General features: G+C 42.3%; 1 protein-coding gene across 4 annotated transcripts in view; it reads right to left on the bottom strand.

The window, feature by feature from the left end:
• LOC136874672 (uncharacterized) overlaps positions 1–15,564 on the bottom strand; it is a 226,927-nt gene that overhangs the window by 4,364 nt on the left and 206,999 nt on the right. For all 4 annotated transcript variants that reach the window (XM_068227739.1, XM_068227738.1, XM_068227740.1 and 1 more), the window contains 2 exons: positions 5,107–5,372; positions 1,873–1,977 (listed from right to left, as the gene is read on the bottom strand). In XM_068227739.1, the coding sequence (XP_068083840.1) occupies positions 1,873–1,977; positions 5,107–5,372 (371 nt within the window). The remainder of the gene's footprint in view (positions 1–1,872; positions 1,978–5,106; positions 5,373–15,564) is intronic.

Below are 15,564 nucleotides of genomic sequence, written 5' to 3'. Positions count from 1 at the left end.
CCTGCGATTATTGGAATGGTAATTTAGTGATTTTATTTTATTGCCTCTTGAAAATAAACATGTTTCCGTTGACTTCTCAAGAAATGCAAAATTTTCCCTGTACTATTGAGACGATTTGGAAAATCTTCATACAAACCGCACCTTTTAACTCCCTTGAGTTTTGTGAAACACGTTAGCATTTTATATAAACAGATTATTATTATTATTATTATTATTATTATTATTATTATTATTATTATTATTATTATTATTATTATTATTATTATTATTATTATTATTATTATATGCTATTTGCTTTACGTCTGTCTGACACAGATAGGTCTTATGGCGACGATGGGATAGGAAAGGCCTAGCAGTTGGACGGAAACGGCCGTGATCTTACTTAAGGCACAGCCCCATCATTTGCCTGGTGTGAAAATGGGTAACCACGGAAAACCATCTTCAGGGCTGCCGACAGTGGGATTCGATCCCACTATCTCCCGGATGCAAGCCCCTAACCGCACGGCCAACTCGCCTGGTAAATAAATAAATAAATAAATAAATAAATAAATAAATAAATAAATAAATAAATAAAATACAAGCATAATAAAGAAAATAATCTGGAAACAATGTATGGGAAATTCAAGAGGCCAGACAAATTTAAATATCTTGGTGAATGGATCGAGGCAAATGGGCTTGATAAAGAGGAAGCAAATAAGGGAAGGGGCAGAAAGGTGGAGTTAGCCTATAGATTAATACAGAACAGATGCAATAAAATAACTATATTTTACAGAGCAAGAATCAGGCACTATACCACGGTTATCAAGCTAGAGGGACTTTACAGTTCAGAATGTATGATACTGAATAAGAAGGGGTGAAATGGATGAGCTAGAGAAGAAAGAAAAATCTTGAGAAAGATGTTAGGACCCGAAAAATAGAAAGGATGGTACATGGAGGAGGAGGAGGAGAAATGAAGATCTATACAGACAGACAGAGAAGATCACAGACACCATACGTAAGAGGAGTCTGAAGTTTTATGGACCCTTCACAAAAATGAACAAGACTCAACTAACAAAGACAATCTTTAACACATCATCAAATTAAAAGCAACTACTAACCGGGAAGAACAAACAAGAAAAGACATGAAGAAAGTTGGCATCAATTCAAAAGAAATCTTTAATACAGATATGTTTCGAGTATGCCTTTGCTGGCGAGATGTAGTGTTTATAGTGCACTATGTCTTCTGGTATGGGCTATATCAAATTTGTTACTTTCATTGACCTGTCTCAGTCTCATCCTTGGCTTTGACAATGTGAAAGTGACAGGCATGAGCGATGCTAGTAATACCATTCCTTATGCAGCCAGTCCCTGTTATGAATGGTGTGAAAATATCGCTCATAGGGTTGGTTGTTGCATGCATTTCAGTGGGCTTGGCAGACTGATATGCAATAGCAACGGCTGGCTCGGTGAGGACAGCAACGGGAAACTACCTCACTCCTCATTTCCCTAGTACGCCTCTTCAGTGACGCCTAGGCTATTTATGACAGCTGTTGGCGGCGCTGCAGAGGATCAAACCAGCCTTCGGGCTGAATACCCAACATACAACATACATACATGTTTCGAGTTAAAATTGGTAAATGCAAAGGATTCCAGGAAAAGCAAAATGAAAAGTCCAAGAACATGTGGTCAGAGGAAAGGAGCAACTTAATTGTCTACCGTGGTCCAAACGAGGTCAAAATCGAAGAAAGAAAGAAAGAAAGAAAGAAAGAAAGAAAGGAAGAAAGAATAAATAAGTAAATAATAAATAAATAAATAAATAAATAAATAAATAAATAAATTCGGTTGTTAATTCTCCATGATAAAGGAGTGAATGTGACTTAAGTAAGTACTTACCCTTGAATTTCATGATGAAATTGGCTCAGATTATCAAGAAGTGCAAAACACTTCAACGGGACTATCAGCGATAGGGCATGGCTCTTGTTGGTAAGCTCACTGAACCTGAAGTGAAAAATATGGAGGAGAGTGAATAGTAGAATACAGATTATAAATAACAGTATGAAACACGTAGTTAAGAGAGTAAGTCATCACTTAATATATAGGCTATTTCGCGCTACTTATGAATCTCATTTCTGAAGATGATTTGAGCAAAAATTATCATGAAAACGCTGGTCTCATGGCGACGTTGTCAGAGTTAGGAATGGTAAGGAAGCGGCCGTGGCCTTAATTAAGGTACAGTCCTGGATTTGCCTGGTGTGAAAATGGGAAGCTTCGGGAAAACATATTCAGGCCTGCCGACGACGTGTTTTGAACTCACCATCTCCCGAATGCAAGCTCACAGCCGCATGACCCAAACCGCACAACCAGCTCGCTCGTTCAAGTCTTCTTCTCAATATTTACGGGGTGGAGTTCAATTTTTATGTGAAACTAGGTACTTTTGCGTCCAAAAAAAATGTGTGAGTGACTGAGACCTAAGATATTATTGGTCGTGGTGTTGGTGGGGGCGTGATTAGATCAGTGGCTTAGCCGCTGACTTCCCACCCGGAAGGCCGAGGTTCGAATCCTGATCAACAATCACGTGGTGTCAGGAAAGTCATCCGGTTATAAACCCCCGGCCAAAACCAAAAAAGAAAAAAGAAAGAAGATAAGAGAAAAAAGAAAAGAAAAAATGAGTCTGAGTGGCTCCAGTGACCCCAGAAATGACTGGTAAAAGCTGAAGTATAAGAATAATGTTAAGAAGAAGATATTATTAGTCGTCTCATTATTTATCACATGTACACAGAGATCTGATTTATCTTGAAACCAATGGTTTGTCTCACAGACATACTATCACTGCCAACATTTCTGCTGCAAGTTTTAGTCTATTTCCTTTCCCTTTAATATCAGAGAGTGAACCTAAACGAATTCAAATAATGAACAGAGAATCGCCCTCAAAGCCACGCCATAACATAAAATAAAATAAAATATACCTGGAAGATAACTAATTTAATTTAACAACTAGTTTTACGGTTTACCTGGCGAGTTGGCCGTGCGGTTAGGAACGCGCAGCTGTGAGCTCGCATCCGGGAGATAGTGGGGTCGAACCCCACTGTCGGCAGCCCTGATGATGGTTTTCCGTGGTTTCCCATTTTCACACCAGGCAAATGCTGGGGCTGTACCTTAATTAAGGCCACGGCCGCTTCCTTCACATTCCTAGGCCTTTCCTGTCCCATCGTCGCCATAAGACCTATCTGTGTCGGTGTGACGTAAAGCAAATAACCAAAAAAAAGTTTTACGGTTTTCCTTTTACGTGCCGGTAAATCTGTAGACACCGGGCGAGTTGGCCGTGCGGTTAGCGGCGTGCGGCTGTGAGCTTGCATCTGGGAAATAGTGGGTTCAAATAGCACTGTCGGCAGCCCTGAAGATGGACTTCCGTAGTTTCCCATTTTCACACGAGGCGAATGCTGGGGCTGTACCTTAATTAAGGCCACGGCCACTTCCTTCCAACTCCTAGGCCTTTGTTATCCCATCGTCGCCGTTAAACCTGTGTATGTTGGTGCGACGTTAAGCCACAAGCAAATAATAATAATAATAATAATAATAATAATAATCTATAGACGCAAGGCTGACTTACTTAAGCAACTTCAATAACTACCGGACTGTACTCGCCAAGCTGGACTGAGAAGCCAGCGCACTACCAGCTGCATAACATTTTGCCAGTTTTTGTGGTAAATAAAACACGTAATTTTCAAGGGAATTTTTTTTTTTGTTTATTCAAAATATTGGCCATCGGCTTCTTCACATTTCGCCAATCTTTCAGGTAATTTATGAATACCATGCCAGAAAAACTGCTTGTCTTTTGCGGCAAACCATTCGTCGAGTCATTTTCCAACTTCCTCGAAATTGCTGAACTGCTACCCTGCGAGGGCGTGCCCCATTGATGCGAAGAGGTGATAGTTAGATGGCGCCAGGTCGGGGCAGTACGGCGGGTGCGGAAGGATGTCCCATCCAAGCGATCTCTAGGTGCCTTGCACTGGTTTTGCTGTGTAAGACGGCGCATAGTCGTGTTACAAAATCATTTTGCCACATGTCTTCTCGCCCATTCCGGTCGTCTTTCGATCAATGAGTGGTTTAAATTAATCATTTGTTGGCGATAGCGTAGTGCATTCACGGTTTCGCCGGGCGTCAAGAGTTCATAATACACAATACCGTTCTGGTCCCACCAGACACAAAGCATGGCCTTCTTGCCGACTGAATCAATGGAGCGTGTTCACCATATGTTTCTGCCGGCTAACGATGATTTTCCACAACATTTTTCTTTTAATTAAATAAGAAAAGTAAGGCGTGCCGCAAATGTTCCTTTTCAGGCACAAACGTCGACATGATTACTGAACGATACAACACAAACGCTAGTGTTTGGCGGACTCAACTTGTGTGTGCTGGTAGGTTAATGTCAACGAACAAACTGACGTATGTATCAAATTCATACGCTGCGCAGTGTTCGCTGGCGCCATCTATTAGTGAAAACCGGAGAAGACTTACGCATACACATAGTTATACCCATATCGCTTCCAGTAACTTGGGAACCTATACTTCAGGATCTGGTACCGGTTCCATAATTACGTGTCACTATGTGTGACAGGAACAAAGAGCCATTTGTAGCTGAACGACTGGGAGGCAGCCATCTGCACCAATATTGCTCAAATGAATAGAAAACAGTGAAATATATTTAATTACCACGGAAAGGAAATGATTAATACGTGTAGCAGAAATAGAAAGAGTGAGGTAGATGAACCATTAGAGCGTCAGTTGTGTGAAAGTAGGAGGAAATAGAACAGAATGGTTTGGAATAAGGGGAGTCTTGACTGACATTTTGAACTTCTACGATTTAACACTTACCCAAAGTAAATTTAACAGTAGAACGCTCAATTTGGGTCAAGTTGACCGAGCTGAAGTTAGAGAGTTTATTTTTAATTTTTTAATTTGATTTACGACAGAGCCTCTCAAACGTCCAAAATCTCACGCGTGCAAACCGAGGCGCAGAGGTTCTGTGCACCGTGCACCGGCCCGACTCGGCTTGGATGGTGGAGCACTGCGGAAGAAGTGAATGAATTGGAAATACTGACTGCTCTGAAGAGAAAACTTACTTACCTTATGGTGAAAACTCGATTATAATCCCGGCTAAGTTGAGGATTCTCATGAAGATACTGCAAGGCGTAAGTGAAGATACCATCGCGTGGATGTGGACGACAGAAGTGAAGGGTCATGTTGTTAAGAAGAGCCTTCTGTCTCACTACAGCTCCGTCAGTGAGGACAAAAACCACCTTCGTGGTGGACGAGTTGAGGTGTTGAACCAGCCAACCCGGTGGGTTCTTGGCGATGTCTTCTGAGAACTTTGTATCCAAAGGGTCTATCACCTGCAGCATAGGACATAAGGTGGACAGTAAATTGGAGGATATTTAGGAGGACTTAAAGTTCCAAAACACAAGGATTAGAGACCCCGGCGCAACAACCAGACAACTTATAAAAGTTTAAAGGATTCGAAAATTCAAAATAAGGAACAAAAATCTAATCAAAATTGTTGATTTCCGTTAATACCGTATTTAGAAACAGTAATACACAAAAACGTGCTCAAAGTGGAACTTGAATAAAGCGGAAACTTGTCCACTACGGAATATTTTCTCCGTCCCGGGGAAGCTTACGGCATTATAATATTCTTTCTTTCTTTCTTTCTTTCTTTCTTTCTTTCTTCATCCGTTTACCCCCCAGGGTCGGTCTTTCCCTCGAACTTAGTGAGGGTTCCCACCTCTACTGCCTCAAGGGCAGTGTCCTGGAGCGTGAGACTTTAGGTCGGGGGTACAACTGGGAACGAAGGACCAGTACCTCGCCCAGGTGGCCTTACCTGCTATGCTGAACAGGGTCCTTGGTGGGGGATGGGAAGATTGGAAGGGATAGACAAGGAAGGAGGAAGGAAACGGCCGTGGCCTTAAGGTTGGTACCATCCCGGCATTCGCCTGGAGGAGAAGTGGGAAACCACGGAAAACCACTTCGAGGATGGCTGAGGGGCGAATCGAACTCTCCTCTCCTCAGTTGACCTCCCGAAGCTGAGTGGACTCCATTCCAGCCTCATTTGACATTTCGTGGCAGAGCCGGGCAACGAACCCAGGCCTGCGCGGGGGGCGGGGGGCAGCAAATCATGCTAACCACTACACCACAGAGTCAGACTATAATATTCTTACTTTTGTACAATGTGGAATCTCCTGAACGCGGTAACGAAAAATGAAAGAATACTTAGTCCTACCTACAATATTTTGTGCATTTCTGGTGCTGGTATGGTCATTGCGCAAGGCACAGACATTTATTCGAAGTGATGAACAACTTATGACACACCATATTTTCGGATAAGCTACAAGCTTTCTAGCAGTGAGAAATGTCGATAAATGGAAGACGAGCAAGAAGATGGAGATCAAAACAAGATGGAACCTGCGAACAGGCCCACAGTGCCTTTGTTACATAAAGCGATTTTCCATTTACATCCAACTCCTCCACTCTTTCTGTCCGGCTCCATGGCTAAATGGTTCGCTTGCTGGCCGTTTGTCACAGGGGTCACTGCTTCAATTTCCCGGTAGGGTCGGGAATTTCAACCACAATTGGTTAATTCCGTTGGCACGGGGGCTGGGCATATGTGTCGTCTTCATCATCATTTCATCCTCATCACGACGCGAAGGTCGCCTACAGGCCTCAAATAAAAAGATCTGCACCTGCCAGGCCGAACTTGTCCTCGGACACTCTCGGCACTAAAAGCCATACGCTATTTAAACTTTTTTCCACTCTTCCTGAAGTAATGTACGCAACTGCGGACTACATTCAGAAAGACACGATTAGAAAGAAGTAGAAACACGTTTCTTTGTTTGATCCGTGGAAGAAAGCTTAGTATACAGGCTGTTAGGTGTTATACGAGCAGATATTTACCTGGTCGGTAAAGAAAAACACACCTCAGAACATATGCTATGTACATTTGCCTTGTCCTATTAGTTTCCCCATAAATGAGCCGAATACTTCAGGGCCTAATGTGTTTTGAACGGCCGCAGTAGGAAACGTCGCTTATGTCATACTGTCCTCGTGAGTAGAGTACGGTAGCAGAGTACAGAGGTTGTTGAACCTGTTTGTTATCGAAGGTCAACACATGTTGCTGTGCCTCCCCCTAGCCACTGGGCAAGTAGAGGTGGTAGAAACACATGCCAGACCACTTCCTGTACTCGAAAACAGGTCTAGGGTACTCTGTGAGAAGTACAGTTACCGACGTATCCACTGATTGTTTTGGATTCATAGTCATTTTGTCATCATCATTCGTTTTAGATTTTAGTTAGAGGATACATTTTGCAGTCGCAATTGTCGTTTCATTTCGTTGCACCTCGTACTATTAGGGGACGCTAGTCTAAGATGCCGCGCTCCCGCTCCTCCGCCTCGGTGGAATGCACACGATGGTACTAATCATAGGCAACGCCCAAACCAATGGTGTTTCTTACATAATGGTTCTAATCGCAAGTAACGTCGAACCATGGTGTTCCTCGCTTAATGATACTAATCACAAGTAATCTCATGGTTCCAGTTCATCTCTTGGTCGCCCCTTTTACTCGCCTCTTACGACAGACAGGAAATACCGTGGATGTATTCTTCGTCTACATCCCCCGTCCAAAGCGGGTATTGGTAGATTTACTGGCCCGTAAAAGAACTCTCGCGGAAGAAAATTCCGGCACCTCAGTGTCTCCAAAAACCGTAAAAGTAGTTAGTGGGTCGTAAAATAATAACATTAGTATTAAAAGTGCCGCAGAGTATTTGTAATAGAAGGATTATTATTGGTCAGGAAGTACCGATAGGTAAAATGATGACTAACTGACCCGTTTAATTAGAGCTTCCACAATAATAATGGTAATATCATAAAAATAATACCGGGCGAGTTGGCCGTTCGGTTAGGGGCGCGCTGCTGTGAGCTTGTATCCGGGAGATAGTAGGTTCGAATCCCACTGTCGGCAGCTCTGAAAATGGTTTTCCGTGGTTTCCCATTTAAACAGCATACAAATGATGGTACTGTACTTTAATTAAGGCCAAGACCGCTTCCTTCCAACTCCTAGCCTTTCCTATCCCATCGTCGCCATAAGACATATCTGTGGCACTAGCAATAATAATAATAATAATAATAATAATAATAATAATAATAATAATAATAATAATAATAATAACTGAGCTCGATAGCTGAAGTCGCTTAAGTGCGGCCAGTATCCAGTAATCGGGAGATAGTGGGTTCGAGCCCCACTGTCGGCAGCCCTGAAGATGGTTTTCCGTGGTTTCCCATTTTCACACCAGGCAAATGCTGGGGCTGTACCTTAATTAAGGCCACGACTGCTTCCTTCTACTTCCTAGGCCTCTCCTATCCCATCGTCGCCATAAGACATATCTGTGTCGGTGCGACGTAAAACAAATATCAATAATAATAATAATAATAATAATAATAATAATAATAATAATAATAATAATAATAATAATAATAATAATAATGATTCTTACGTTCCACTAACTACGACTTACGGTTTTTGGAGACGCCGAGGTGCCGGAATTTAGTCCCACTAGAGTTATTTTACGTACCAGTAAATCTACCGACACGAGGTTGACGTATTTGAGCACGTTCAAATACCACCGGACTGAGCCAAGACCAAACCTCCCAAGTTGGGTTCAGAAGGCCAGCACTTTACTAAGCGCGGCACCAACAATCTTGCCGGGCTAAGTGACTCAGATGGTTGAGGCATTGGCCTTCTGACCCCATCCTGGCAGGTTCGATCTTGGCTCAGTCCGGTAGAATTTGAAGGTGCTCAAATACGTCAGCCTTGTATCAGTAGATTTACTGGCACGTGAAGAACTCCTGCGGTACTAAATTCTGGCAACACGGCGTCTCCGAAAACCGTGAAAAATAGTTAGTGGGACGTAAAGCCAATAACATTATTATCATCATCATCATCTTACCTGCATGGTTCATAGGGGTATCTTATCTGGAGTTCCTCATAGGTACGTTACTAGAGCTTTCAGAGGACGCGCCGTTTCGACTACGCAGAAACATGTGGTTTTTACACAATGGTGCACCACCTGATATAAGCCGCTTACTGCGTGATCATTTGGATCAAACATTTGGCCAATGACGGATAGGACGACGTGGACCCATCAATTGGCCCGCCAGATCTCCAGACCTTAATCCAATGGATATTTATGTCTGGGGAGAGACAAAAGCAAAGTATATCAAACTAAAGTACAGACTTCAGATGACCTCCGAGAACGTATGTCTTAAGCAACAGAGGATATTCGGAACAACCCTGGTATCTTGGCTCGAATGCGTCGCAACTGGATTCAGAGAAGTGATTTTTTTTGTTAGTTGCTTTACGTCGCACCGACACAGATAGGTCTTATGGCGACAATGGCACAGGAAAGGCCTAGGAATGGGAAGTGGCCGTGACCTTAATTAAGGTTCATCCCCAGCAATGCCTGGTGTGAAATTGGGAAACCACGGATAACCATCTTCAGGGCTGCCGATATTGTGGTTCGAACCCTCTATCTCCCGGATGTGAGCTCACAGATGTGCGCTCCTAACCGCATGGCCAACTCGCCTGGTACGAAGTGAAGCCTTCATAGAAGCACAGGGTGGTCACTTGAACAATTGCTACGGGTTTCACTTTGGTATGTCAGATGTTACACTATTTCTGCAGCGTATTGAGTTGGGAGTTCAGTTCTCAATGGATGTAGTATTTTGAGTCTTTATAGTTCGATATTCTCATAAATCCGAACAGAAAAATTGAAGTACCGGTAACAAAAATTATAAATCGAGAGTTTCAGTGCGCGATTACCTTGTACGTTGCGAAAGTTGAACACAAGACACGGAAGACGTGATTGTTAAAACGCTAGATATTGACCTTGAACGTAGTTCGGCAGTTCCTCATTCCCACACTGCAAGTGGTTTGTGTGTGTGTCTGTTGATGTGCATGGTTGATGTTTATACACAAAACCTGTTTGTCATACTTCGTCCTCTCGTGCTAACCACAATACGAAGATACAGCTGACTCATCGCCAAGAGACCTGGTTCTGGTCTTACGCATAGTATTCTGTTGTTAACTACTGCGAGCGATGTTGGCACGTGTGAAGTAGATTTCATCTTGTTTTCTCCTAAACGACGCATATTTTACTATTTTATTCCACGCCTTTCAGCTCTTAATGGCCTAATAATAATAATAATAATAATAATAATAATAATAATAATAATAATAATGTTATTGACGTTACGTCCCACTAACTAATTTTACGGTTTTCGGAGACGATGAGGTGCCGGAATTTATTCCCGCAGGAGTTATTTTTAGGTTCCAGTAAATGTACCGGCACGAGTGTGACGTATTTGAGCACCTTCAAATACCACCGGACTTTTTTTTTGCTAGGGGCTTTACGTCGCACCGACACAGATATGTCTTATGGCGACGATGGGATAGGAAAGGCATAGGAGTTGGAAGGAAGCGGCCGAGGCCTTAATTAATGTACAGCCCCAGCATTTGCCTGGTGTGAAAATGGGAAACCACGGAAAACCATTTTCAGGGCTGCCGATAGTGGGATTCGAACCTACTATCTCCCGGATGCAAGCTCACAGCCGCGCGCCTCTACGCGCACGGCCAACTCGCCCGGTAATACCACCGGACTGGGCCAGGTTCGAACCTGCGAGGTTGGAGTCAAAAAGCCAGTACCTCAACCGTCTGAGCCACGCTGCCCGGCAGGTAGCACGAAATGTAGGTACGTTTAATTTATTTATTTGAACAACATGTCCATTATTCGTTTGAAGCAAAACGTTCGCTGTGCTTCGATAATTCAATTCCGATGCTACTCATTTGGACTTCCTATCCCATGCTTGCTTTCGTTGGCGTAAGGAACTTTCTTCTACCTTTACGCAATGCACAACGGGGATCGTACCGTATTTTACGTCCCGGCGTTACTATCCCAGCCAATAATTATATCACACGCTCGTACAGGTCCCGCACCGACACAGGTTTTCAGGTCATTTCTATACTCACTAGACCACGGGGCTGACGACCACAGATATCCCAATCCCCTAACGGACGTAACAGCTAAATGAACCAGTATTAACGCTGACAATTCGATACATCTGCATGGTCCCAAACCGATGACTAGGGTTGTCTGAAGCCCCTAAGACGGAAACTAAATACTAACAACAACAAAACCAGTCTGGCGAGAATGTAACGTAACATGCTATTCACAGGTAGTAGCCTTCAGCTGTTATCGTAGTTCAGTTGCTCTTAAGCATAAAACCAGTTTGGCAAGTATATTACGTAAACATCTCGTGTCCTTGCATAGGTAGCGTTCAGCTGTTACGTAGTACGTTTGCTTCAAAACATAAACACAAACAAGTTTGGCATGGATGGCGCGTGACTTGCCTGTTTTCAACGGAAAGCTATTCATTCACAAGAACAAGGCGTACTACCTATTCTAAAAACATCGTATCCATTTGCTCTAAAAAATAACTTCCGCGGATTACTAAAAGTTTTATATATAGTGTTTCGTCACATCGTTCTCTATTGCTACAAGAAATATCTGCACGTATACCCCTAACATCCCGTATAAAGTGTTGTGATAGTGCCATTATCAGGCTGTATGTAACAATAAAGCGCAGTAATAATACTAATAATAATAATAATAATAATAATAATAATAAATGAAAATAATAATAATAATAGGATTAATAATAATAATAAATCAGTGTACTGCAGTACTACGTAGATCCGGCCCCGCGGTGTTGGGGCAACGCGTCCGCTTGTTACCCGGTGGCACCGGGTTCGATTCCCGGCCGGGTCAGGGGTTTTTATTTGCAAATGACCCAGGTCTGGGGACTGGGTGTTTGTGTCGTCCTTAACGCTCCTTTCCTCACATTCAACACACTGCACTTCCGCAATTTCCAAATACACGCAGGTTCCTAACATATGGTGCAAGTAGGGGCAAAGTATCTTTGTAGGTCGAAGCCCCGAACAAATAGCATTAAAAAATACCTAGATCAGTCTAGATAGCCGAGCGCCATGCGTATGTAGATACAGGTAAGCTCTAAACAATGTTTAAATTTACTGTATACTGTATCATATTTTGTGTAACGTTGGTGGTGATTAGTGTTTAAAGGTTTTAAAAAATCCGATGTTTTGTGTAATGCGGAAACTTGTCTAATTCGGAAAATTGTTTTGGTCCCTTGCGATTTCACTTTGATCAAGTTTTACTGTAACACAGTACATATTAAAACGGATTTTATATATTTTTTGTTTTAGATTACTCCGGAGTATGGTTCGGCTCCGTGGCTAACGTTTTGGTAAGCTGAACATTAGCCCAAGGGGTACTGGGTTCGATTCCCGGCCGAATCGAGAATTGTAACCTTCATTTTCTTGGCCTCGGGGACTGTGTGTGTGTGCCATATTCTATATTAAATTTCATCCGAGGCTCTCCATCCTCAAAGACGCGCAGATCACCATGGACGTCCGGCCTCACCGGAGACCACAGGTTATTATTATTATTATCATTCATTTATGCATACACCCGTTAGAGCTATCGTGTTTCTTCTTCCGACAAAAGAAGTTTACTATAGAACTAATCAATTAACTGTATTTTAGCACAAGCGTCTACTGTATGTATTACCGGTAATAATAATAATTTTATTTGTCTTACGTCAAATTAACTACTTTTACGCTTTTCGGAAACGCCTATTTACCACAATTTAGCCCGCAGGAGTTCTTTTACATTCCAATAAATCTACCGACACAAGGCTGACGTATTCGGGCACCTTCAAATACCACCGGACTGAGCCAGGATCGAACCTGCCAAGTTGGGGTCAGGAGGCCAGCGCCTCAACCGTCTGAGCCACTACTGGTACGGTGAATAGACCAATATCGCAATGGCTAAGTGTGATAACACTGCATGTGAATAGGGAGACACCTCGAGAAACGCCACGTAGCATTGAACACATGGAGCTGCGCCCAGTCGAACGTAGTGCGTGTCAAGACTCGTGTCACAGTGCAGTGGAACAACGCATACACATCCAGTTTTGTTATAAATTGAAGAAAAAAAGCGACGGAGACGCACGCGATGTTGGTGCAAGTGTACGGAACAGAAGCCGTAAGCAGGATGGTCGTGGTGCATCTTCAAGTGTTTCCAGTCTATCCCGAAAGAGTTTGAAGCAGTCGCATAACGCATTTTCTGATTAGCTTACAGTAAAATCAATGAAATGGACTGAAACGTGGAGCTATCTCATTCTTGTCACGGGCTCTACAATACCTTCCTAACCGACAGGGCAGCCGATTCAGAAAGTGATGGAACCCACTAGAGGGAAGAATATTCTGGATGTGGTGCCGGTAAAACCAGATGAGCTCTATAGAGAAACCGAAGTAATAGATGGTATTAGTGATCACGAAGCTGTTTTTGTCGTAGTTAAAAATAAACGTGAAAGAAAGGAAGATATTAAAATCAGGACTATTAGGCAGTACCGTATGGCTGATAAAACAGGCATGAGGGAGTTTTTAATAAGTAACTATGATCGGTGGAAAACGGTAAATAAAAAAGTAAATAGACTCTGGGATGCGTTTAAAGCAATTGTTGAGGAATGTGAAAATAGGTTTGTACCTTTAAAGGTGATAAGGAATGGTAAAGATCCACTATAACATAACAGAGAAGTAAAGAGACTAAGAAAGAGCTGCAGGTTGGAAAGAAGTAGAGTTAGAAATGGCTGTGGAAGTAAGGAGAAATTGAAGGAACTTACTAAGAAATTGAATCTAGCAAAGAAGTCAGCTAAGGATAACATGATGGCAAGCATAATTGGCGGCCGTACAAATTTTAGTGAAAAATGGAAGAGTATGTATAGATGCTTTAAGGCAGAAACAGGTTCAATGAAGGACATTCCAGGAATCATTAATGAACAAGGGGTGTGTGTATGCGAGGATCTTCAAAAGACAGAAATATTCAGTCAGCAGTATGTAAAGATTGTTGGCTACAAGGATAATGTCCAGATAGAGGAGGAGACTAAGGCTAAAGAAGTATTAAAATTTACCTATGACAGCAATGCTATTTAGAGTAAGATACAAAAGTTGAAAACTAGAAAAGCATCTGGAATTGATAAGGTTTCAGGGAATATACTAAAGACAATGGGTTGGGATATAGTACCATATCTGAAGTACTTATTTGATTATTGTTTGCATGAAGGAGCTACACCAAATGAATAGAGAATTGCTATAGTAGCCCCTGTGTATAAAGGAAAGGGTGATTGACATAAAGCTGATAATTACAGGCCAGTCAGTTTGACATGCATTGCATGTAAGCTTTGGGAAAGCATTCCTTCTGATTATATAAGACATGTCTGCAAAATTAGTAACTACCGAGGTAGATGGCTGCAGTCGCTTAAGTGGGGCCAAGTATCCAGTATTCGGGAGATAGCGGGTTCGTACCCCCACTGTCGGCAGCCCTGAAGATGGTTTTCCGTGGTTTCCCATGTTCACACCAGGCAAATGCTTGGGCTATACCTTAATTAAGGCCACGGGCGCTTCCTTCCCACTCCTAGACCTTTCCTGTCCCATCGTCGCCAGAAGACCTCTCTGTGTCGGTGCGACGTAAGACAGCTTGCAAAAAAAAACTGCTTTGACAGAAGGCAGTTTGGGTATAGGAAAGGTTATTCCACTGAAGCTCAACTTGTAGGATTCCAGCAAGATATAGCAGATACCCTGGATTCAGGAGGTCAATTGGATTGTATCGCGATTGACCTGTCTAAGGCATTTGATAGGGTAGATCATGGGAGACTACTGTCAGAAAAGAGTGACTGAATAGGTGGCTCTGTTTCTAGAAAATAGAACTCAGAGAGTTAGTGTAGGCGAAGTTTTATCTGCCCTATAATAATTAAGAGGGCAATTCCTCAAGGCAGTATTACTGGACCTTTATGTTTTCTTATATATATCAATGATATGTTTAAAGAAGTGAATCAGAGATAAGGCTTTTTGCAGATGATTTTATTTTGTACAGAGTAGGTAATAAATAAGTTACAAGATTGTGAGCAACTGCAAAATGACCTCAATAATGTTGTGAGATGGACAGTAGGCAATGGTATGATGATAAACGGATTTAAAGGTCAGGTTGTGAGGTTCAAAAATAGAAAAAGTCCTCTCAGTTTTAATTACTGAGTTGATGGGGTGAAAGTTCCCTTTCGGGATCATTGTAAATACCTCGGTATTAATATAAGGAAAGATCTTCATTGAGGTAATCACATAAATATGATTGTAAATAAAGGGTACAGATCTCTGCACATGGTTATGAGGGTATTTAGGGGTTGTAGTAAGGATGTAAAGGAGAGGGCATATAATTCTCTGGTAAGACCCCAAGTAGAGTATGGTTCCAGTGTATGGGACCCTCACCAGGATTACTTGATTCAATAACTGGAAAAAATCCAATGAAAAGTAGCTAGATTTGTTCTGGGCGATTTCCGACCAAAGAGTAGCGTTACAAAAATGTTGCAAAGTTTGCGCTGGGAAGACTTGGGAGAAAGGA

The sequence above is a fragment of the Anabrus simplex genome, chromosome 5 (assembly GCF_040414725.1).
Source record: "Anabrus simplex isolate iqAnaSimp1 chromosome 5, ASM4041472v1, whole genome shotgun sequence".
Taxonomy (NCBI): domain Eukaryota; kingdom Metazoa; phylum Arthropoda; class Insecta; order Orthoptera; family Tettigoniidae; genus Anabrus; species Anabrus simplex.
Note: the sequence above shows the minus strand (reverse complement) of the source record. Positions and strands in the feature narration are given on the sequence as shown.